This window comes from Macaca mulatta, chromosome 1 (genome assembly GCF_049350105.2).
Source record: "Macaca mulatta isolate MMU2019108-1 chromosome 1, T2T-MMU8v2.0, whole genome shotgun sequence".
NCBI classification, from domain to species: Eukaryota; Metazoa; Chordata; class Mammalia; order Primates; family Cercopithecidae; genus Macaca; species Macaca mulatta.
The window spans coordinates 82,064,110-82,090,130 of NC_133406.1; the positions used below are offsets into that span (position 1 = coordinate 82,064,110).

At 38.3% G+C, this 26,021-nt stretch overlaps 1 protein-coding gene across 1 annotated transcript in view; it reads right to left on the reverse strand.

Annotated features, from left to right (window-relative positions):
- WDR26 (WD repeat domain 26) overlaps positions 1 to 26,021 on the reverse strand; it is a 49,426-nt gene that overhangs the window by 15,403 nt on the left and 8,002 nt on the right. The window contains 6 exon segments of the mRNA NM_001435963.1: positions 316 to 435; positions 4,100 to 4,240; positions 10,896 to 11,034; positions 17,360 to 17,516; positions 18,617 to 18,714; positions 23,428 to 23,564. Coding sequence (NP_001422892.1) covers positions 316 to 435; positions 4,100 to 4,240; positions 10,896 to 11,034; positions 17,360 to 17,516; positions 18,617 to 18,714; positions 23,428 to 23,564 — 792 coding nt within the window.

Sequence of the window (26,021 nt, forward strand, 5' to 3'; positions counted from 1 at the left end):
TCCTGGGTTCAAGTGATTCTCCTGCCTCAGCCTCCCAAGTAGCTGGGATTACAGGTGCCCACCACAATGCCCAGCTAATTTTCGTAGTTTTAGTAGAGACAGGGTTTCACCATGTTGGCCAGACTGGTCTTGAACTCCTGATCTCAGGTGATCCACTTGGCTCGGCCTCCCAAAGTGCTGGGATTACAGGTATAAGCCACCATGCCTGGCCCATAGAGTGTATTTTATAAGATACTGAGTCAAGGAAATTGTTTAAACAAAAGTACATTTGCTTTTAAACCAACAGACACTGGGAAGGGGGCACTGAATACTTACACACTGATAGAACTGCCCACGCTGACCTCCAGTCACAAAGCGCTTCCCATCTGGATTCCAAGCCACACTCGTCAAACTGTCTTCATGAGACTGGCTCATTTTTGTCCTTAGTTCTCCTGTCTATAAGGAAATAAAACTGTAAATGAGACCTTCAAGATATCCCTCTAAAGGAAATATGTGAAGAAAAAAAATAAATATATAACTGGGATGTCTGGCTGGTTTCCCAGTTCATTCTTTTTTTTTCTTTTTTTTGAGATGGAGTCTTGCTCTGTCGCCCAGGCTGGAGTGCAGTGGCGTGATCTTGGCTCACTGCAAGCTCTGCCTCCCGGGTTCACGCCATTCTCCTGCCTCAGCCTCCCGAGTAGCTGGGACTACAGGCGTCCGCCACCACGCCTGGCTAATTTTTTGTATTTTTAGTAGAGATGGGGTTTCACCGGGGTCTTGATCTCCTGACCTCATGATCCGCCCACCTCGGCCTCCCAAAGTGCTGGGATTACAGGCGTGAGCCACCGGGCCTGGCCTTCCTAGTTCCTTCTAAGTAATGAATTGTTTCAAGTGACCCTACAAAAAAGAGACTACAGCACCCAGAAGAGAAATTAAGGACTTGAAGAAAAACCCAGGAGTTGAACAATGTCTGGCATAGGTAACCCAAAGAGCAGATATGAGATAAACTTCAGTAAATCTCTCATCTCAAATCGATTATATTCATAAACTAAAACACGTAATTTTTCCCAAGCAAGATAATGAAAAGTCCAAGACTACATACCTATTCCTTCTGAGCTTCTACTTCTCAGTCCAAAGTTTTTTATAAATTTTATTCTAAAACTGCAGTTAATGCAATTAGCAATTCCTCAAGAACATGATTACTGAGTAAAAAACTGTACCCATACATGGTGATGCATGTCTGTAATCCCAGCTACTCGAGAGGCTTAGGCACGAGAATCACTTGAACCCAGGCGGAGGAGGTTGCAGTGAGCTGAGATCACGCCACTGCACTCCAGCCTGGGTGACAGAGTGAGACTGTCTCAAAAAAAAAAAAAAAAAAAAAAAAAGAAAAAAGAAAAACGATGCCCATAAAGTAGGCCAAGGGCAGTCAGTCTAAATAAATTATGTTGAATTTCATATTCAAATGCTCACAATAGAGTAGGGAAGGTAGGAAGAGAGAAAAAAACATTTTTCTGATACACAACCTTATCTCAATGAACAGTACTAGAAAGAAGAACCTTTGTACTGTTTAACATAGCCATTCCATGGCATTTCTAAGTAAGAACATTTAGTGGTTACAATAGTTAAGTATCATCCTGTTACATTTTCTGAATTACTCAACTTAGAAGGTATACACATACCATTTAATCTAGTCTTGATTCCATTTTGTTCATAGATTAGAAACAGGATCTGAGAGATAATAGCTGCCCTTGGTATAATAATAAAAGGTACATGGGCATAGTTCTCCTGTGAGAAATGGGTAATCAAAAGTAGAAACAAAAGAGTGAAAACAAAGGGTATGATTAGGAAATGGGGCCAAGTACTAAAAGAGGGCACAAAAACAGAAAACCAGGTCTCCCTTACACTGGAAAAAAAGTGTTCAGCAATATAAATCCTTCCCCCAAATTGTTAACTAGTCTCCCCTATTTACTTCTTTGGGTTGACTGATATAAACAGCTGAAAGTTTAGAGCACGAATATACAAGAAATAGCTAAATTCTTGGCATTTTCTATTGACAAATACATTAACATACTAAGTTCTGAAGGCAGAAATGGTTTGTCTTCTCTTATTATGCTCCGAATAGTGAGTGCATGAGGTTACTAGATTAGAATTTTTCTAAATTTAAGAAATGATTAAAGAAATCTAAAAACTGATGAAAAGATCACCCTTTCAGAAGAAGTTTAAGTATATAAAGTACTACACAATGAAAGTTATGTTAGAACATAGTTTAATTGTTCAGAAATTCAAAATTGGTCAAAGAAAGACTACAAAGGCACTCTACATTAAATTTCTATTACAGGATTAAGACTACATACTTTCTCCTTTGGAAGGTGAAAAGAAAGCTTTAATGGAAACAGTTTTCTTTGATCTTCTAGGTCAGACTCACTGCAAGCTGTTTTACTGAGGGAAAGCAATTTTAATATTCTACTCTGTGTTCTGCCACCTCCCTGAACCCAATCACAAATACAACATCGATTAAATGCTGATTTGACAAAAATGGCATAAAACACATTTTGGGAACAACCGTGGATTTTGATCATAAGTACTAGATAATAGAGAATTATAGTTAATGTTCTTAGATATCATAACGTTTGAATAGGTAGGATGTTATTTTTTAAAAAACACATGCTTAAGTATTTAGGGTAAAGTATCTAATTTACTTTCAAATGTTTTAGATATGTATATATGTGTAAGTACAAATGCACATTTCTCTTTTTTTTTTTTTGAGACGGAGTCTCACTCTGTCACCCAGGCTGGAGTGCAGTGGTGCGATCCTGGCTCACTGCAACTTCTGCTGCCTGGGTTCAAGTGATTCTCCTGCCTCAGCCTCCCAAGTAGCTGGGATTACAGGCGCCTGCCACCGCCCTTGCTAATTTTTTGTAGTTTTAGTAGAGATGGGGTTTCACCATCTTGGCCAGGCTGGTCTTGAACTCCTGACCTCGTGATCCATCCGCCTTGGCCTCCCAAAGTGCTGGGATTATAGGCGTGAGCCACCACGCCCGGCCACAAAAGCATGTTTCTATGCACGTATGTACAAACAAAATATCACAAAACGTTAACAACTGTTGAACCTACAGGGGTGGGCACATAGACCATCATTCTCTTATTTCAACTTTTCTTAATATTTGAAAATTTTCTTAATAAAAAGCTGGAGCTGAAACAAGGAAATGACTGACCAGAAAGGCAGTCTTACTATTATAACTACAGGATTTCTAAAACATGAATTGTAAATAACAAACTGAACCTAATGCTGACTCTTCCTAAAATAGGACCCTGCATAAAATTCAAATTTTCATATATAAACAGCAATGGGCGGGCGGTGGCTCACGCCTGTAATCCTAACACTTTGGGAGGCCGAGGTAGGTGGATCACTTTAGGTGAGGAGTTTGAGACCAGCCTGGCCAACATGGTGAAACCCCATCTCTACTAAAAATACAAAAATTAGCTAGGCGTGGTGGCAGACACCTGTAATCCCAACTACTCGGGCGGCTGAGGCAGGAGAATCGCTTGAACCTGGGAGGCGGAGGTTGCAGTGAGCTGAGATCGCGCTACTGCACTCCAGCCTGGGCAACAGAGTAAGACTCTGTCTCAAAAACAAACAAACGAACAAACAAACCCAGCAATAAAGCCCTTAGTAGTAAGTACCGAAAACATCATTTAGCCTCACTAAACTAGCTTAGTATATAAAATATAGGTAAGGAGATGGCGCAACTGCCATTAGAATGGAAAATCTGGTTTAATGCTGACCTTTTACATTTCAAAGGTAGTTTTAATGTACAACTGTGAAACTATGAAACCATTATAAATCCTTTCTGAGGAAGCACAGTAAATAGTATAAATTCCACAGGACAAAGCCAAATATCCTGAAAACACTTATCATTCTTTCAAAAATACATTACTGAGCATAATATTTAAATTGATAAATCTGGAAAGTTGGGTTCCACTTGAATAACTAAGAGATACAGTATAGTAATTTAGGTTAAATGGTTCTGTTATATAAATCAATGAAGTTATAATGAATATGTACATTATGACTATGCTGTACTTAAAAGCTAAACCAAAGATGGAACTCGCTCACTTGTACATTCCAAAGCCAAAGCTCAGAGCAGTCATCTGGGCCACAAGCAACAAGATAGTTGTCATCTGGACTCCATGCAATATAAGAAACGCCATAAGCATGTCCTTCTAATGTTTTAAGCAGTTTTAGCAGGTGTGTGTCCTAGGAAGGAAAATAAACAATTCAGTTAACTCCTATCACTAAAGTCATTGTTTTCTGGTGCAAGAACTTAAATAGCTACAAAGATGTACTTTGATAATTTAATCTGAGGAAATTTTCAGACCAATTTTCCCTTTAACAGCTTGCTTCATAAAGACTCATTCACATTGCAACATCTATTAAGCATCTACTACACCATTAAGCATCTACTATATACAAGTCATTGTGTACTCGATGAAAATATAAAGATATATTTACATTTTTATTATATGTATAAAGATATATTGCATTTGACCTTAGAAAGCTTTCAAGGCAACTGAAAACAGATGGGTATAATGAGCTATCTCTTACATATTTTTAAACAACTTCATTGAGATAAAACTTACCATAAAATTCATCCTTTTAAAGTATACAACTCAGTATATTTTAGTATATTCAGAGTTGTGCAACCATCACACCATCGAATTTTTAGAACCTTCTCATCATTTCCCAAAGAAACCTCCTACCCATCAGCAGCTGCCATACCCCTCCCTGCAGCCCCTGGCAACCACTACTTTTCTGTCTCTGTCTCTATAGATTTGCCTATTCTGGATGTTTCACCTAAACAGACTTATACGTGATGTGGTCTCTTTTAATTGGCTTCTTTCACTTAGCATGTTTTCAGGGTTCATCCATGTTATAGAATGTATTAGTATTTAATCTTTTTATTGCTGAATAATATTTAACAGTATAATTATTTTGTTTATCCATTCATAAGTTGATGAACATTTGGACTGTTTCTCTACTTTTTGGCTATTATGAATAATGCTGCTATGAATATGTATGAGTTTTTGTGTAGACATATGTTTCCATTTCTCTTGGGTATATACATAGGAGTGGAATTTCTGGGTCATATGCTAACTCTGTTTAACATTTTGAGAAACTGCCAAACTGTTTTCCAAGCGGTTGCACCATTTTACAATCCTACCCAGCAAAGCTACCACTTATTAATGCTAACCACTACTAGCACCATTCACAAACAATACTTCATTTAATCCTCACAGATCTAGAATATTACCCCCTCTCTCATATTATAGGGAAAGAAATGAAAGTTTAGAAAGGTTAGAAACATGCCTGTTTGTAGTGCAATGGGGATCTGAATCTGGACTGCCTCACTTAAAAGCCCATATTGTAAGCTATGCAAGCTGAACTGTGAAGTGCAAATGTAGACGTGGCAAGTGACAAGGCTGCAAGAGTTGACGTGTTTGTTGTAGGCTAAGGGGCTACATTTTCCCTGTGTGTGAAAAGCCACTTAAAATTTGTAAGCTAGGGAATATACAGTGTGATATTTGGTTTTAGGAACTAGGATAACAACGTGGAAGATGAATCAGAAAGAAAGACACAGGATAAGGAAACCATAACGGGACAATGGAACCATAATGAGCCATACATAGTTCACAGTCAGTTCCCGAAAAATGATGCCCTAACGTAAGATGTTGAGGACTAAAAGAGGTCAGAATCAAAAGATATTTTGGGCTGGGCACTACGGCTCACACCTGTACTTTGAGAAGCTGAGGCTGGAGGACTGTTTGAGTCCAGGAGTTCAAGACTGACCTGGACAACATAGTGAAACACCTGTTTAAAAAAAAAAAAAAAAAGATACTGTGGAGATAAAAATGACATGATAGAATATAACAAGAAATCTTCAAACACAACCTCCAGATTTCTGGTTTAGGGGATAGGGATGGATGTTTACAAGAAATAGAGGAAGTAAGAATTTGACTAAAGGTGGGAAGAAACAGTACGTTTTAGACTTTAGTCTTAAGATTGATTGAGTTTAGCTCTGAGCGGGGGGGAGGGGGGGTGGAGTGGTGGGAAATCCCAATGGAATGACCCACAAGCAGTTGGGAACTAGTCTGATAAAATTAAGCTGGAGATTCCTCCCCTCCTGAGAAATGTCACTGCAAAATGGATTATGTTTACGCTACTGTTTCTTCACTGAACCCTAAGTTTATCATTCATACAATTATCTATTCCAAATCCCCATTGTTTTGACAAAATTCAATAGTTAACAATGCGACTACTTCTGATTCTTCTTTGGGAAGTGGGTAAGAGGCATGAGGTATTTGTATTAGATCAGTAGTATCATTAGATCAAAGTGGTTTAAATAATTTACTAAGCAAGTCAAGTCTTCCTGCCTAGCTCAAGATCTTTCAGGAACAAATTTTCATTCACAGTACTGCCCCAGATCAACACAAAGATTTGCTTTTAAACTGAAGACAAACTCCTTTAGAAATATTTAACTCAGCCAGGTGCGGCAGCTCGTGCCTGCAATCCCAGCACTTTGGGAGGTTGAGGCAGGCAAATTGCTTGAGGTCAGGAGTTTGAGACCAGCCTGGCCAATGTGGTAAAACCCTGTCTCTACTAAAAATACAAAAATTAGCTGGGCATGATGGCACACGCCTGTAATCCCAGCTACTCAGGAGGCTGAGGCAGGATAATTGCTTGAACCCAGGAGGCGAAGGTTGCAATGAGCTGAGATCGCACCACTGCACTCCAGCCTGGGTGACAAAGTGAGACTCTGTCTTTAAAAAAAAAAAAAAAAAAAGTAAAGAAATATTCAACTCAAAAACTGTTTTACGTTCATGAATGAAAAAAATATAATCCTATAAAAGATAAAGTTGAAAATAAAAACATTAATACTCTATCTTCATTAGTACAGTTCCTTTACACTAATTTATTCAAAGTGGAAATAACATGTTCGTGGAGCCTATACAACTTTGCTTGGATTTTGGGCGGAATGGGTAAAATTCACCTTTTTTAGGCACAGAAAAACTGTTAAAGGAAAGTAGGCATTGGAATCACATCAACTCAAATTTTAAGGCTCTCTTAAATGTATTTTTTTTCCTCTCCATTAAAAAATACACACACATGTTCAAAAAGGGCATATATATACACGTATATATACACGTATACATATACACACAAATGTATATATATACATATACATATACACACATATATTTTGAGATGGAGTCTTCTCTGTCGCCCAGGCTTAAGTGCAGTGGCACGATCTCAATTCACTGCAACCTCTGCTTCCCAGGTTCAAGCAATTCTCCTGCGTCAGTCTCCAAAGTAGCTGGGACCACAGGCACGCACTACCATGCCAGACTAACTTTTTTTAATTTTTACTAGAGATGGGGTTTCACCATGTTGGCCAGGCTGGTCTTGAACTCCTGACCTCAGGTGACTTACCTGCCTCGGCCTACCAAAGTGCTGAGATTACAGGGAAGTGCTGAGATTACAGGGGTGAGCCACAGCACCCGGCCAAAAAGAACATATATTTTCTTATAATTTTTTCAGACAGTACTTGACATTACAAAAATACCATCATACTAAAAGAGTCAGTCCCAAAGGACTCACTATAACACTCTAGGGAACACTGGCATAAGAGTCTAAACCTCTTAGCAAAGAATACAAAAGCTCCTCCTTGATCTGGCTGCTACTTAATTAACCTCAACTCTAGTGTACCTAAAACTCTTCCCCCAAACCACCCAAATGCCATGTTATGTTTTCTTTTGCCCAAGGGCCTAACTAGTTTTGCCTAAATAGTTCTTTACCTCTTCTTCACCCAATATTTACTTTTCTTACTTTCCTGTTCCAGTAGGCTCTGTTTTATGAGCTCCTGTAGCACCCATTATAAATTATGGTGTATTATCATGTGCTTAGTCTGTCTATAGCAAAAGACCTGGCACACAGCAGGTGTTTAATAAATACTGGCTAAACGAAGGGGGATTCTTATACACCGCTACTAGGAAAGACTTTAATAAAGCAGTTTTGGTATTACTACCTTCTTTTTCAGATATCACGCAAATAAATGACTGGTGAATGAAAACAGAACTTAGCATGCAAAGGCTGTGATTTGATCCCAAACTCTTTTTCTAGTCTAATCTCCCACTCTGTCATTACTCATCCCATTATCTTATTATTATTATTTTTTTTTTGGAGGGGGATAGGAGGGTAAGAAGTTTTCCTGTCTTCCTAGAATGCCCCTTTCCTGTTGTCCACCGGTGTGATGCACAATAAGGCTCTCATGAGGTATTTCGACTTGTAAAGCTTCCTTGCACTTTCATAATACTTTTATGTATTATCTGTTATGTATCATGCTTATTTCATTGAATTTTGTTTTCATTTAAACTGTACATTTTTTTCACAGGAATTTTAAACCTGAGATCTACAAGAATGGGTCCAGGGATAGAATCAGGGGTCTATGAATTTAAATGGGAAAAAGACACATCTCTATTTTTATTAAACACAGCCTGAAATTTGGTGTTTCCTTCACTCTCTAACGCAGGCAATTAACAAGGTAGTATTAGGCAGTACTGGGTATATTACTAATTACATACGGTAGTATATTAGGTAGTGGTGGGTAGTATACTAGCTAGTGTACTAAATTAGGTGGTATTCGGTGACTCCATTAACAACAGAAATCTTAAATCTTTTCATATATTATAGTTGTTGCAGATACCTTGAAATATTTGTGTGCTCATCACTACTTCAAAATTCTGGTACTTACATCTGCTGCTAGAATTTATTATTTAACGCATTAATAAAGCATTAAATAAAAATAAAAAATACGTTTTTGTACTGTTAACTACGTATCACTATAATTGGCTTTCCTTAGTAATGAATACATAACATATATTTGGCCTTACTATGTGCTTTCGTTTATGCATTTAAACACATTCTGAGAAAGAGTCCATAGGTTTGCCAAACTGCCAAAGAGGTACGTGATATCAAAAAAAGGTAAAGAACCACTGCTTTATGGTAAAGAATGTATCTTATTTACCTTTCATTGTTTGTAGCATATGTAGGTATGCAAGCATTGGTGTATGCTCTCAAATTCAATTCTCTTCTAAAAAGAACTGTTAGGCGCGGAATGGTGACTCACGCCTGTAATCCCAGCACTTTGGGAGGTCAAGATCGGCAATTAGCTGCGGTCAGGAGTATGAGACCAGCCTGGCCAACAGGGTGAAACCCCATCTCTACTTTAAAAATACAAAAATTAGCTGGGTGTTGTGGTGCACGCCTGTAGTCCCAGCTACTTGGGAGGCTGAGGCATAAGAATCTCTTGAACCTGGGAGGTGGAGGTTGCAGTGAGCCGAGATTACCCCACTGCACTACAGCCTGGGTGACACACTGAGATACTGTCTCAGAATGGCTCCCTTTTTCTATTTTTCTCAACACAGGAGCCCAAAACTTTATCCTGAGCTAATATCATATTTTAATTCTAAACTTCAAAATAAGTTTATTTGGCTGGGCACAGTGTCTCATGTCTGTAATCCCAGCACTTTGGGAGGCCAAGGCGGGCAGATTACCTGAGGTTCGGAGTCTGAGACCAGCCTGGCCAACATGGTGAAACCCCATCTCTATTAAAAATACAAAAATTAGCCGCACGTGGTGGCAGACGCCTGTAATCCCAGCTACTCGGGAGGCTGAGGCAGCAGAATCCCTTGAACCTAGGAGGCAGAGGTTGCAGTGAGCCAAGATTGCGCCATTGCACTCCAGCCTGTGGGACAAGAGTGAGACTTTGTCTCAAAAGAAAAGAAGTTTATTTTAGGTGAATGACTCCTAAAACAAATATAGCTCCTTAACCTATCTGGAGTCATGTGCTTCTTTGATCCCTTGATAAATGTTCAGTTAGCTGAAATAAATGAAAAATACTTATTATCCACAACAAATCCATAGGTCATCTGGTTATAAACAAACACTTAACTGATTTTAGAGGGAACTGAGAATTTTAAATCCAGAATAAAATACTTTTCCTATATATCAATGGGAAAACAAAGGAGAAAGGCTTACACAACAAGGTCCACAAATTATACAAGATAATGATGGGCTTCAGAAGGCAAAAGGGTAATGAGTCTTTTCCAACTTGTGGTTGGAACAGAATGGACACTGTATTAATCTTCCTTTTTTTTTTGAGACAGGGTCTCACTCTGTTGCCCAGGCTCGAGTGTGCAGTACCAAGGTCAGAGCTCACTGTAGCCTCCACCTCCTGGGCTCAAGTGATCCCTCCTACCTCATCTTCTCAAGTAGCTGGGGCGACCACCATGCCTGGCTAATTTTTTTGTAATGACAGACTCTTCCCTATGTTGTCCAGGCTGGTCTTGAACTCTTGAGCTCAAGTGATCCTCCTGCCTCGGCCTCCCAAAGTGCTGGGATTACAGGCATGAGCCACTGTGCCTGGCCTAATCTTTCAATCAAGTATTAACAAAGATATAAATTGGCACATATGTTAATAGCAGTGGGTTTGTTTGGAGTCAAGGTATTCCGGGATTTGAATCAAACTTTGTCATGTACTAGCTGTGAGAGTCAAAGCATTTGACTTCTACCTCAGTTTCCTCATCTGAATGCAGATGTTAGCACCTCACAGTTTTTCAGAAAATTAAATTAAATAATGTATACACAGATTTAACATTATCGTTAGTACATAAACACTCAACAGTGTTAATAATATTATCTATACAACACACGAAAATGTAAGAAATAAAGATGACAAAAAATGCTCTTGGAAAAGAATACCGTTGATATATGTATACTTAAAAATATGTAATCAATGAATTAGATTCAAAATTATTCCCTTTTGTAATATAAACACTCATATTGGGGTACATACCGGATCAACTTGCCATATGATAACTGTTGTATCTTTTGATCCTGTTGCTAGTTTAGTGCCATCATTAGAGAATTTACAGAACCACACTTCATTACAATGCTCCGTAAGTATCTGCTGCGTATAACATGGGAACTGCCTCCTAAAACAAAGAGGTCCACAAATTATTCTTTCAAAACAGATTAGAATAATAATAAAAAAGGTTACATAACTGACAAAACTTCTTTGAAGATCACGTCACTAAAAATAAGAAATGAATGCATTTGTAAAATTTTTTCTTTTGTTTTTTTTTGAGACAGGGTCTCTCTGTTGCCCAGGCTCTGTACTGTTGTACAGCAGCACAATCACAGATCACTGTAGCCTTGACCGCCTGGTGTCAAGAGACTCTCCGACCTCAGCCTCCTGAGTAGCTGGGACCACAGACCTGTGACACCAGGCCCAGCTACATTCTTTTTACTTGCTATTGGGGAGGCTAGGGTGGAAGTACTGCTTGAGCCTGGGAGTTAAGAGGCTTCAGTGAGTTATGACTGCATCACTGCACTCCAGCCTGGGTGATGGAGTGAGATCATTTCAAAAAACAAACCAAAACCGAAATCAGAATAGCCTCCAGATAATGAGTTTAGGTCCTTCTCACTTACAAATTTTAATGTCTTTGGCAAGTCATTTAACTCTCTCAGCTTGAGTTCCCACGTCTACAAAAGGAGATTAGTATCTACCTAACAGAGTTCTTAGAATTCTTGTAAGAATTAGAAATACATTTAAAATTTCTGGAATGTAATAGATACTCCAATGTGATTAATAATATTTTCAGGGAGGCACAGAAGAAGTGCAAAATATGGCAAGGAGTGCAGTAGTTAAGAGCAAAACCTTAAGAATGGGAGCAGTAGTCTGACAGACTTAGATTCAAATTTTGGCTCAGTCACTTAGCTACGATTCTGAGATATTAAATTAACCTCTCTAAATCTAAATTTTTCCAACCATCAAACAAAGATTAAGGTATCTGCCTTACAGAATTCCTTATACAAGGATGAAATAAGAGGAAGCAAAAATGACTATAAACCATTTAGACTGAATCTGACACTTAGCTAGTACCTCATAAATGGCAGCTAATATTATATATCAAGGGCAAAGAATTTTGTGATTTATGATCCGGTTTACCAACTTAAATGACTATTTTCATTAAGCACTCATTAAAAAAACCATTCTTTTCCAACCTCTACATCAGCACTGTCCAACAGAACTTTCTGTTACAGTGGAAATGCTATATACCTGTGCTATCTAATACGGTAGCCCTCACTACAAGTGGCTACTGAACACTTAAAATGTGGCCAGTAAGCTGGAGGAACTTGATTTATTTAATTTGAATTATTTTACATTTGAATTTAAATGGACACATGTAGTTAGTGGCTACTGTTTAGACAAACAGCTCTACCTTATAAATTCTCTGTATTATAAGAAACATTATTTGAGTAGGCTGGGCACGGTGGCTCACGCCTGTAATCCCAGCACTTTGGGAGGTCAAGGCGGACGGATCACCTGAGGTCAGGAGTTTGAGACTGGCCTGGCCAACATGGTGAAACCTCATCTCTACTAAAAATACAAAAATTAGTTGGGTGTGGTGGCACATGCCTGTAGTCTCAGCTACTCAGGAGGCTGAGGCAGGAGAACCGCTTGAACCCGGGAGGCGGAGGTTGCAGTGAGCCAAGATCGTGCCACTCCACTCCAGCCTGGGTGACAGAGTGAGACTCAGTCTCAAACAACAATAACAACGACAACTCCCCACCACCAAAAAACAACGTTATTTAAACATTAACGGATACACCTTTAAGTGTATCTTGAAACATGGTCTTCCTTGCTTCTTTTCCCAATCAATAATTTACAATTATATTTTGTCAATTCACCAGTCTGAAACAAAATATACATTTAAAAATAAATTAACATTATTTGGTACACATGGCAATCTACCTTAGCAGATGGGTATTTGCAGGCTGTTTTAAACTTTCAGATTTTTAAATTAAATTGCTTTAATATTACTACTCTACATGTGTGATTTTAGATAAAATAATCAATATTAGCTGACATTTATTAAGCACTTACTAGGTGCCAAATGCTGCACTTTACATATAATATTGCTCATGGAAGTACTATTATCCCCATTTTCATGAGGCTCAAAGAGGACAAATAATTTACTAGATGTCATAAAACTGGTAAGTAATTGTACTAAGATTTGGACCTATGGTTGACTCCAAGACCAGTTTACTTTCCAAATACCATTTTAAAATCATATTTTCCAAGGCACTGCTGGACAAAATTCCAATCAAATAAGCAATTTCAGTATCAGAAATAGTTTTTTCCTCCTCTAATGTTTATCTTTGTTTTTTTAAGATGGAGTCTTGCTCTGTTGCTCAGGATGGAGTGCAGTGGTGTGATCTCTGCTCACTGCAACCTCCGCCTCCTGGGTTCAAATGATTCTCCTGCCTCAGCCTCCCCAGCAGCTGGGATTACAGGTGCGCACCCTATCCCCGGCTAATTTTTTTGTATTTTTAGTAGAGGCAGGGTTTCATCATGTTGGCCAGGCTGGTCTTGAACTCCTGACCTCAGGTGATCCAGCCACCTCGGCCTCTCAAAGTGCTGGGATTACAGGTGTGAGCCACTGCGCCCGGCCTGTTTTTTTTTTGAGACTGAGTTTTGCTTGTCACCCAGGCTAGAATGCAGTGGCATGATCTCGGCTCACTGCAACCTCTACCTCCCGGGTTCAAGCAATTCTCCTGCCTCAGCCTCCTGAGCAGCTGGGATTATAGGCGCCTGCCACCACACCCGGATAATTTTTGTATTTTTAGTAGATACAGGGTCTTGCCATGTTGCCCAGGCTGGTCTCAAACTCCTGGGCTCAAGTGATCTCCCCACCTCGGGCTCCCAAAGTGCTGGGAATACAGGCGTGAGCCACCATGCCCTGCCTAGAAATTGTATACAATCTGATAAATCTTTTCAATGTACATCAGGATATTTTTAAAAGTCATAATTCATAATTAATTCTTTATTTGCCAGAAAAAAGCTGCTATGTAATTTCAAAGCTAAGATTTAATTTCTGAAAATAGTTTTCTAGTTCCAATGCTAAAATCTAGTCTCTAAAAGAGTAAAGAAGGTAACAAAAATTAGCAACTGTTCTTTTGAAGACTTTTAGATAAATAATAGGACTTAAATTTAGATTCAGACCCAGTGTGGTAGCTCACACCTGTAACCCTAGCCCTTCGGAAGGATGAGGTGGGAGGAGCACCTGAGGCCAGGAGTTTGAGATTGGCCTGGGCAACACAGTAAGCAACCCCATCACCATTAAACAACAACAAAAACACAAAAACAAAGCCAAACAATTTTTTTGAAATCAGCTGTGTGGCGGTCCACGCCTGAAGCCCCAGCTACTCAGGAGGCTGAGATGGGAGTTCAAGGCTACCGTGAACTATAATTGCACCACTGCACTCTAACTTGGGCTACAGGGCAAGATCATGTGTCGAATAAAATTTTTAAAAATTTTTTTAATTAAAAATAACTAAGTAAGTTCAGGTTCTATTTTCTCAGTTTAGCAATAAAGGACACAACTCACTCTCAAGACCGTGTATATAATGTAATGTGTGACATTATTCTTAGTGGCTTTAAAATCTCTACAGTAAAAAACTAAGGCTGACTCCAAGTTTTCTGGTTTGGGAAAACTGGGTAGATGGCTGCTTTTCACTGAGGTAGGAAATTTAAGAAAAAGTAGATTTTGTAAAAATAGGTGAGAGGGAAAGGAAGTTCTGTTTTGGACATGCTGTGTTTAATGTACTTGAGAACCCAAATTGTGGTATTAAGGTCTAAGGCTCAGGAGATAAATTCTGTAGCTCTGGCCTGTATCTAGCTGTCATTAGAACCATCGAAGTATAACCTAAGGATGAGGGAAGAAACAATTCTAGAACACATATTTCTTTTTTTTTTTTTTTTTGAGACAGAGTCTCGCTCTGTCGCCTAGGCTGGAGTGCAGTGGCGCAATCTCTGCTCACTGCAACCTCCGCCTCCCAGGTTCAAGCGATTCTCCTGCCTCGGCCTCCCGAGTAGCTGGGACTACAGGTGTGTGCCACCACGTCTGGCTAATTTTTTTGTATTAGTAGAGATGGGGTTTCACCATGTTAGCCAGGATGGTCTCGATCTCCTGACCTGATGATCCACCCGACTCGGCCTCCCAAAATGCTGGGATTACAGGGGTGAGCCACCGTGCCCAGCCTGGAACACGTATTTCTTAAAGGGGCAGTTAAAGAAGAAAAGCCTAAGGAGTAGCCAGGAGTTAAACTAAGAATCTAAAATGTTTTAGAGGTCAAAGGAAAAGTTTCAAAATAGAGTAGTACAGTGCTATAGTAAGGTGAAGATACAGGCTGGAAAATATCCACTGAATGTAAAAGAGGTATTCTCACCAACATCAACAATTCTGGTGTTATGTTAGCTCCACAGGTCCTAATAATACAGAAATATGAAGAGTGAAGGAAAAGTAAGAACACAGGCATTGCGAATGTGTAGTAGGTAATGATTTCAAGAAGTTAGCTCTAAAGTGGAGGGGGAGAGAGAAAGAGAGGTAACTAGGAGCACAGAGTGAAGGTTTCATTTTAAGATTACAGAGAAGACCTTCTAATCAATGGTTATTTCAGAAGAAAAAGGATGCTTTCATTCCTATGTAAAACTCTGGACTGCTTTTCTACACAGGCTTATGAGAGCTTGGTCCCTGATCTGAAGGTTGGAAAAACTTAGATTAAGTATTTTTCATCATTTAGTTTCATAGGTGCTGATGTACTTGTTAAAACACTTTGGTCATGTTCCCATAGATTTCAGTTTCGAAACAGGAGGGCAAGCTCCTAACTTACTGATACCTCTTGAACCATTATGTCTAGTCACCACCTTTCAAAATATTTAAATTTATGAACCAAAAAAAGATTTGGGTTCACAAGCGTCTTAATTTTAACACTGTTATCAAATCTGCTAATGGAGCTATGAACCATGAAACTATATAGCCTTTTAATCTATTATCTCTTCCTACCTCTATTCAATTTTATACAAAAAGATTTTAAAATCCTCAGAAGCAGGTCAATGACCATTATTAAAGATTTTAAAAGGGACAGGGGAAAAAATTTCTAATCACTTTCTTGTAGAACATTTAAGATAGGTACCAAGTAATAATTTAATACTTTAAGATTAAATAGCCCTTTTAAGGAATTTAAGGCCAATATCTCAAACAATTATTATTTCTGTATTTCAAGTAGGGACAGTGAGGTAAAAACTCAATGGTTACAAAAGTGGTTTATACATATGTAAAAAATTATTTTAAATCACAGTAGAAATATGCATATATAGACAATTTTTATGGTTATTCAGAAGTTCCTCGTTATTCCAAAGCCCTCACACTTAATATGCTTTTGTTCTTATTTATATTATTTTCATTAGTTCTTTGATATCACTGGTAAAAGCAACTGAGCACATGCACTGCAGCTATTCTCTATTCTGTTTGGTTCATCAGATCCAAATTATTTCATTCTTGAAGTCTGAAATATTTCACAATTTGTTATTTGATATCTTAAAATTAAAGCTATGCTTTAGGCCCAGCATGGAGGCTCATGCCTGTAATCCCAGTGCTTTGGGAGGCCAAGGCAGACGTATTGATTGCTTGAGGCCAGAAGTTTAAGACCAGTAGGGGCAAGAGACCCCATTTCTACAAAAAAATTTAAGAATTAGCCAGGCATGGTAGCACATGCCTATATAGTCCTAGCTACTCAGAAGGCTGAGGTGAGTGGATTACTTGAGCCTAAGGCTATACAGTGGCCTATGATCTTGCCACTGCACTCTATCCTGGGCCAAGAGAGAGAGACTGTGTCTAAAAAAGAAACCAATAAAAACATCAAGAACAAAATAAAGCTATACTTTAATTTTAGAGACCATTAAAATAGTAGGTATATTTTTATTCAAAATACTCCTAATTTCAAAAGAGAAGCCTGAATTCTTACAAGTTAAATTATGGACACGGGTAGACACAGTAAAAAAACCAAAACTATAAGTTAATAATAGCTGTTGTTTTAACCATTTTTAGAGTCCATCTTCTACTAAAAAGCAGAACTTTCATTAAGAAAAAAGTATTACCATGATCTTTATGTGCAGTAAATAATTTGGGACATAGTTAAACTGTCAGACACAGAAAACGAGTAACCAAACCTATAATGAAAAACTGGCTTCCCAACTTCAGTTCTCAAGGTATGGTTACTATATAAACATACAGAAATTTCTCATAATTTTCAATTTTCATAGTTCTAGCTTTACTTGTGAACAAATGTTAAATCAGACATGAATTGTTATATAGCTACAGGATAAGACTCTAAAAAAGAAAACTAAAATAAGTTCACATTGAGTTTGTAAAATGTTAGCCTATTTCAGAATATAAGAAGTTTTCCTCTTACCTACTACAAACATGATCTATAAGCAGAGACACAGAATCTAGATTATTATCAAGTTTGGTATTGTGATATAGGCACCGATCCCTTTGTAGTTCCACCGCCTGCCGCAGGAGAGTCTGTAAACGCCGTGGGGGAAGCATCACTGATGGTGGTAAATACGCTTTAATAGAAGATATTTTAAAAAAGAGAAATAATAATAAACTGTAAACTTTTATTTAAGACATTTGCTCATCTTCTGCTGTACTTGTTCCTACCCCAATAGTATCTACTCCTTAAATAGAGAAGTTCTGGGTTATGTGATATGTAAGCTTTACCAATATTTGTCAGCAGCAATAGTTATGTTGCTCATAGAATTGGATATACTTGGGTGGGAGGGGTTTATTTTGTATGTGGACTTTCTAGGGGCAGGGAGAGGTAAGCGGGGAATAACAACAACAAAATGAAGAAAAAGAAGACAACAATGAAAAGAGTATCAGATAATTATCATGTACCAGAAGGAGACCAGGTATAAGTAAAATCTCCACTTAACAAAGAGCAAAATTTTGGAAAATGCTGCAACAGGTCAAGCTCTAGTTCCCCTCAAACTGCTCTAAAAATCGCTTTTTGGCCTTTTGGCTAAGATCAAGTACAAATTACTCCGAATGTCAAAGATACTGTGTGAATTCAGGCAGTAACTGGTGTTTTGATATCAGTATTAACCTATTGCAGTCCTTGAATGCCTTATACCTCCCCAAATGCATGGCTTTGTGATTCTTAGGATCGTCACTGTCATCTCAACATCAAAATTATAGAATCATATAATTTTCAGAGAGAACAACATCTTTTACATATAAATACAGGAAAAATGAAACCCGCATTACAATCTAGAATAAACATAACATGGTTGGGGAAGAATGAAACAATTTACCTAAAGAAACCTGGGCCTTACTGTTGAAATCAAAATCTTTAAAGCACTTGTGACTTAAAACTGTGGTTTACATATTTTTTTCTCTAAACACAGCACTTTTCCCCCAAACAAAATCTTAAGGGGGGGGGCATCACCACATAATACAAATGAAAGAAGGGCTGCTCTGGGACCAGTGCCCTTTCACTGACTCCTGAGGTTAGCTTCTTAGACTCCATGACAGAGTCTGAAAAAATGGATTCTCCCTCTTCTAACCACTCAATAAAAGTATGTCTAGATATGTCTTCCTAATTGATCACTGTATCCATTCATAATCTAAGAGAAAACACAGAGACATAAAAAATTAAGACTCTTACTCTGAAGTTTGTCCAATAGTTTAGATCGGGAAGCTGTCCCTTTGCCTTCCCATTCTGCTTTTGCACGTAGGTCTTCTGCATGACTACACATCAGATACCTAAAAATACAACAGAGAAAGCAACCAATATCAAACCCATTTCTTTGAAATAAATATAATTGAAAAGTATTGACCATCTGGCTATCTGCTTCTTACTAATACATATCAAGAAATTTCTACAGTGGACTCAATTCATTAATATAATCTGGCACCTGCATATAATTACTAAAATGTAAGTAACAACACCTAAATATATATTACCTACTAACAGAACATATTCTTATGCTATTGTTATATATTATATATATGGCTCTTATTGTGCAGGTTCTGTTATAGCACTCAACACATATTACTTCCTTTAATGTTTATAACAACCCTGTAAGCACTATTATTATTCTATTTTTATAAATGAGGAAACCAAGGCACAGAAAGCTTAAGTAACTGACCTAGGGTTAAGAGGCAAAGCGGGAATATAAACTCAGGCATTCTAGCTGTAGAACTTGCTCTTAAGCACTAGGCTAACTTAACTACTTCTGAAGAGTAAAATAAAACCCAAAGAACATACCTTCAAGACTTTATAATAAACATCATTCAACAAATAGTATAACTGGATAATCATTCTTGTGTCATCTTGTGAAAGATATTGAGAACCCAGAGCACAAAACTGGGGAACTGTTTTATTGCTCACTGTATGTACAGAAGGTGGAATAAAAGCTAAAGTTCATACATTCTGGAGAATACATGAGGGCCCCCTGCTGGGAGTGTGACCCTGACCTGGTTTTGGCTCTTCCCAGAAGAATGCGCTTTGAAAGTAAAAGTAGTGAAGGTATTATTCAAACATGGAGATTAGACCTGGCAAGTAACTCTCCTGCTATTTTGTCTCATGCTCTGCCAGACAAATCTCTTCTCACTTGTAAAAAGAATATTAAATAGGGTAATGAGGATTTTTGAAGATGAAGCATATTAAGTACTTAGTCTACTACCTGCTATACCTCTCAGTTAACATTAGTGTCACTCCCTCCCTTTCTCAACTGCATAAAGCATATTTCGTTTAGAATCTAAATGATTTAATAGTCTCTTCCCAAACAGCAGAACTACTTCTCGTTATTTACTACATAAATAGTGCTTTAGCTGATCAAAAAAACTTAATAATGTAAGTAATTATGCTGTTGTGAATATTTTGTTTCTAAAATAACTTCTTTTGGGCAAAGTTTATTATCAATAATTATTTTAAAATGTTTATTTTTAAAATTTTTAAAAAATGACTTACAATTGCTTCTATGTCCTTGTGAAAATACACATTAAAAGTTTCAAATGAATTTCTGTTTACAGAAAGTCACATGGTATAACTAAAAGGACATTGGACTGAGGAGGAGAAACTCTGGGTTCTGATCCCAGCTCTACATCTTGCCACCTTCGAACCATTTCCTTAGGTAAAAAACTCAGGGTTTGCGTGAGAATAAAACCCATGTGACTAAATTATATGTTCTGACACAAGAGCAGGAAAAAAATCATGTGAATGATATTCTGATGACAAAGAACTCAGATACTGCATTAAAAATGTAATCAGCACGCCTGTAATCCCAGCACTTTGGGAGGTGAGGCAGGCGATAACCTGAGGTCAGGAGTCCGAGACTAGCCTTGCCAACACGGTGAAATGCCATCTCTACTAAAAATACAAAAAAAAATATTAGCTGGGCATGGTGGCACACACCTGTAATCACAGCTACTTGGGAGGCTGAGGCAGAATTGCTTGAACCAGGGAGGTGGAGGCTGCAGTGAGCCAAGATTGTGCCACTGCACTCCAGCCTGGGTAATGGAATGAGACTCTGTCTCAAAAAAAAAAAAAAAAAAAAAGGTAATCAGAACAAGATAATTTGTCAGCTACCATATCAAAACATCTAGCAGGCCACGTGTGGTGGCTCATGCCTGTAAACCTAGCACTTTGGGAAGCCAAGGTGGAAGGACTGCTTGGGCATGAGTTCAAGACCAGTCTAAGCAACATAGCCAGACTCCATCTCAAACAACAAACAAAAAACCTGTAGAATTTACTGTTACAAGATGTGATAGTGGGTAAGACCAATGACTTTGGAATCAGTCAAACCAGGCTTTGAGAACTGCTTTCTGAATTATTAGCTTTATATTGTGCTGGCTACTTAACTTCTTTGAGGCTCAGTTTCCCTACATGCAAGGAATGGGCCCTTATCTTGGGCCCATTCTTTTGTCCATCATTTTGTATTTACAAACTCATGTGTCACATATTTATTCTTGATGCTGGAGCCGTATCATACAGTGAAATATGCTATAAAGAAAAAAATTAAAAACAGAGTAATGTGATGAGAACACCCAGTGGGTAATCTTGGGAGATGATGATGCTCGGGTTGGGAACTAAACAAGGAGTACCCAGCTATGCAAAGACTGGGGAACATACATTTCAGATGGAGAGGACAAGCAGTGCAAATGCCTTATGGGGTGACAAGTTAAGGAACAGAAAGAGCACGAGTGTCACTATACAGTAATGAAAAAAGAAAATGATGGCAGAAAAGGATCAGGGTTTTTGTGGCCTTGCACAGAGATTTTGGGTTTTAAGACTGCTGGAGAGCCAGTGGTAAGGGAGTGAAGACTTCATTTATGGTTTTGCTTATTTGTCTGGCTGCCATGTGAAATACGCATTGTTAAGAAATTAAGAGTGAAGCCGGGTACAGTGGCTCACACCTATAATCCCAGCACTTTGGAAGGCTGAAGCAGGTGGATCACCTGAGGTCAGAAGTTCGAGACCAGCCTGGCCAACATGGTGAGACCCCATCTCTACTAAAAATACAAAATTAGCTGGGTGTGGTGGCACATGCCTACAATCCCAGCTACTCAGGAGGCAAGGTTGAAGAATCACTTGAACCCGGGAGGTGAAGGTTGCAGTGAGCTGAGATTGTACCATTGCACTCCAGCCTGGGCGACAACAGTGAAACTCTGTCTCAAAAAAAAAAAAGAAAAGAAAAAAATTAAGAGTGAAGACAATGTAACTAGGTGGGAAGCTACTATAATATTCTAGCAGAGATGTCCATGGCTTAACTAGGCTAGAAACTGTGGAGATTCAGAGAAATGAAAATTTGAGATGTTTCAGAATTAGGCCATACATGTCAAAGTTAAAAGATGAAAAAGCAGTATGAGGCTTAAGTTTTTCCCTTCAGCAACTGGGTTGAAGATCTTGCGATATGCTAGAAGTGGCACAGGTCTGTAGGGGTTAAATTTATTCCTGAATTATTCTTTTTTATACTAGTGTAAATAACACTGTTTTCTTAATTCAATTTTTTAAATTATTCATTGTTAGATTTTAGAAATACCATTATTCTTGTGTATTGATCTTGTGTCCTACAACCTTGCTGAACTTGCCTATTAGTTCTAAGAGTTTTTTTAGTGGATTCCTTAAATTTTCTTTATATAAAATCATGACATCTTTGAATGGAGATAGTTTTACTTTTTCCTTTTCAACCTTTTATTCCTTTTTCTTGACTAATTTCCCTGGCTAGAACCTCCAATACAATGTTGAACAGACATAGCAAGAGGAGACATCATTGTCCTATTCTTGATCACAAGGAGAGAGGTTTCAGTCTTTCATTGCCAGCACTGTGAATTTTCATTAATGCCCTTTATTCGGTCAAGGAAGTTCCTTTCTATTCCTAGTTTGTTGAGTGTATTTATCATGAAGGGGTGAATCCAGAATTTTGTTTTGAGGCTGGGTGCGGTGGCTCATGCCTTTTAATCCCAGCACCTTGGGAGGCTGAAGTAGGTGGATCGCTTAAGGTTAGGAGGAGTTCAAGGCCAGCCTGGGCAACATAGCGAGACCTGTCTCTACAAAATATGAAAAAATTAGCCACACGTGGTGGTGCATGCCTGAAATCCTACCTACTTAGGAGGGTGAGGCAGGAGGATGGCTTGAGTCCAGAAACTGGAGGCAGCAGTGATCTATGATTGTGCCACTGCACTCCAGCCTCATAAAACTGAGACATCTATTAAACATCCAAGTGGAGAATGTCAGGTATGCCACTAGATATACACATTGGGACTTCAGATAAGAAAGTAAATTTAAGAGTCACCGGTATACAGACAGTACGTGAAGGCATGGTATAGAATGAGATTACCTAAAAAGAGTATGTAGATAGAGAATAAAAAGGAGGCCCAGGATCAAACCTTTGGGTAATCTAACATTATAAGGATTAATGTGGCCAGGTACAGTGACTCATGCACTGTGGGAAGATCACAGGAGTTTGAGACCACACTGGACAACATAGTGAGACCCTGTCTCTACCCTTCATACCCCAAAAAAGGACTGATGTTGATGTGAGGATTAAATGAGGTTGTTTATGTGAAAAGCTTAGCAAGGGCCTGGCACATGACAAGTATTCACTTAAAAAGTTAGTGTGCACCAATACTGGAAATGTCGTTGTTTACCATGATCCATATCATAAGATTTTTATTTTGTTTTTAACTACAAGAGCTGCCCTTGGAATGTAATTGGGTTTTCATAGAAGATTTTAAAATAGCATTTCACAGGCAATACATATTTTCTTCTCCCTTTCACCCACTTAAATATATCTCTACCCTAATCTGAAGTTTTCTAGGATGACCAAAATAGTTCATCCACACAGGAGTGAGTTTACCTAGATAAATATCTAAGAATTTAGCAATAATCAAGTATTTATATTTTGGAAAAATGTTAAATAAATATAACTTTGGCCCTCCATTAACCTGAGTTCAAGAACTCAGTTTCCTTACCCACTAAGAACATGAATGCGCTCTGTATTGTATTTCAGCGGCGTCAATTCACAGCGTAGAACTTGCAGTGCCTCCAGGACTTTGCCATCCTCCAGGTATTCTAGGTACTTCTGCTGCAGCAGCAAAAACTTCATCCTCTGACATGACAGAAAGCAGCAGTCAGGGGAAAAAAGTTGATGGAAGTTTCAGAAAATGTTTGTGCCTAAACAGAACAGTAGAAACCATTCTACTATGCCCTTTGAAATAACTTTTTATAAAGCTTCAAGATGACTCAAAATAGTTTAGTAGAGCCACAGTAGATTAAATGCGACTTTGCTCAATTCCACATCTTACTAAAACTCTGCTTTGAACAAATAATCTCAAATCAGACTAGATCATTAGTGACCGAAGTATCAGCCTTGGAAAAAATGAATTCTCCTCTCAAAGCAATATCCTAGAATTTTAGTTCTTGTATAAAAAATTAGAACTATTCCAAGTACTTGAAATTCGCTTTTTAAAAAGTATGACTTTATAACTAGGGCATTGGGGTGTTTTATGCAACAAGTTTTGAGAAGATTAGAGAAAAAACAGTAAATGAACTATTTAAGTCACAATGTGAAAGAGGGACTAAGTAGACCAGAAAGCAGAACTACAAACACCCAGGAGAAGCAGAAAAGTGTCTTATTTTGGCTTATCAAAGGTTAAGAGCTGTCCAACAAATGGACTACAAGTTGGTATGCAAAGTATTGAGATTCCTATGACTAATGTGGCCAAGCACAAGCTTGATGCACTCACTCTCTTCTAGGCAGCTATTAAGGGATGTCTACATTAGATGGTTGAACTTAAAGGTTTTTAAAAAGATTCTTTATTAGTACTTGTGTATTTCTGACAATCTGATCACTAATGCATTTATTGTTTTTTTGTTTTTTTTTTTTGAGACGGAGTCTCGCTCTGTCGCCCAGGCTGGAGTGCAGTGGCCGGATCTCAGCTCACTGCAAGCTCCGCCTCCTGGGTTCACGCCATTCTCCCGCCTCAGCCTCCCGAGTAGCTGGGACTACAGGCGCCCGCCACCTCGCCCGGCTAGTTTTTTGTATTTTTTTTAGTAGAGACGGGGTTTCACCGTGTTAGCCAGGATGGTCTCGATTTCCTGACCTCGTGATCCGCCCGTCTCGGCCTCCCAAAGTGCTGGGATTACAGGCTTGAGCCACCGTGCCCGGCCCACTAATGCATTTAAAAATGAAGAACAGGAAATTATTATTAGCTCTTTTCTCCCCTAAACCAATAACCATTTTCTAGCTTTATTGTGAGACACTTTCACATTTAGTTTTTTTCCTGAACCGCGTTTTTGACTTTAATACTTTTAAATGCTACTTTATTATTTTACTTTTAACTTGGTCACAATCTTAGCAGTTTTTTACAAGAGAAAAGGGATGTTTATAAATATCATTTCAAAACTTCTTTTAAACCTTAAACCTAATTAAGGACCACAGCTTGGAGGGACCCTTTCATCATTATTTGGTACTTGTGGAGCTTGAGCAAGTCAATTGATGTAAACAGAAAAGTCGTAGGTAGAGAATGTTAGTTATATTCAGAGACTCCAAGGAATACAGTGGTAAAGATCTCAAGCCCACTTAAAATTAAAACTTAAAGTACAATTTTTCTTGTTTGTAAGATGCTTTTTTTTTTTTCTGAGACAGAGTCTCACTGTGGTCCAGGCTGGAGTGCACTGGTGCCATCTCGGCTTACTGTAACCTCTGTCTCCTGGGTTCACATGGTTCTCCTGCCTCAGCCTCCCAAGTAGCTGGGATTATAGGCACCCGCCACCGCACCCAGCTAATTTTTATATTTTCAGTAGAGACAGGGTTTCGTCATGTTGGCCAGGCTGGTCTCGAACTCCTGACCTCAAGTGATCTGCCCACCTTGGCCTCCCAAAGTGCTGGGATTACAGGCATGAGCCACTGCACCTGGCCCAAAATGCTTACTTTAAAACCATAAAAAACTACACTGCTGTCACGAAATGCTATGGAGAAATTACCATTTATTTGTAGAATTAACAGTGTAATAAACTGCTCTACAAGATTTTCTATCAAGGAGTATTTGGAAGAGAGATATAAATTATAAGCTTGTAAAAGTGGTTTCTAGAGAAAGCAAGCAATAATAAACCCTCTCATATAAGTTAGGCATGTATTTCAATACATCCTTTATAAAATACATTGCTTATGCTTGATACAAAGCTCATCTTAAATATATGGCTAAAGAACAGAAAAAAATTCAAACCAAGACGCTCCTGTAACTCTAGGAAAATTACACTTACCAAATTTTACATATAAATTTAGAATGACAAATGAATGTTTCAGAAATACATTAATTACCAAGATGCCCTGAAAAGTACATTACTACACATATAGCCTGAAGTTAACCTATGTTAAATGAAAAAACTTTGACATTCATCTGGTCACAGAAAGCAAAAACTAAACAATGCAGAAAAAAAAAAAAAAAAAAAACTAAAAATAAAAAAATGTTATATTTGAAGTTATTCTGGATATTTGCACCATTTTAGCTTCTGGAAAAAATGCAACTATGAAATGAAGACCTCATATATTTTCATTTGTCAA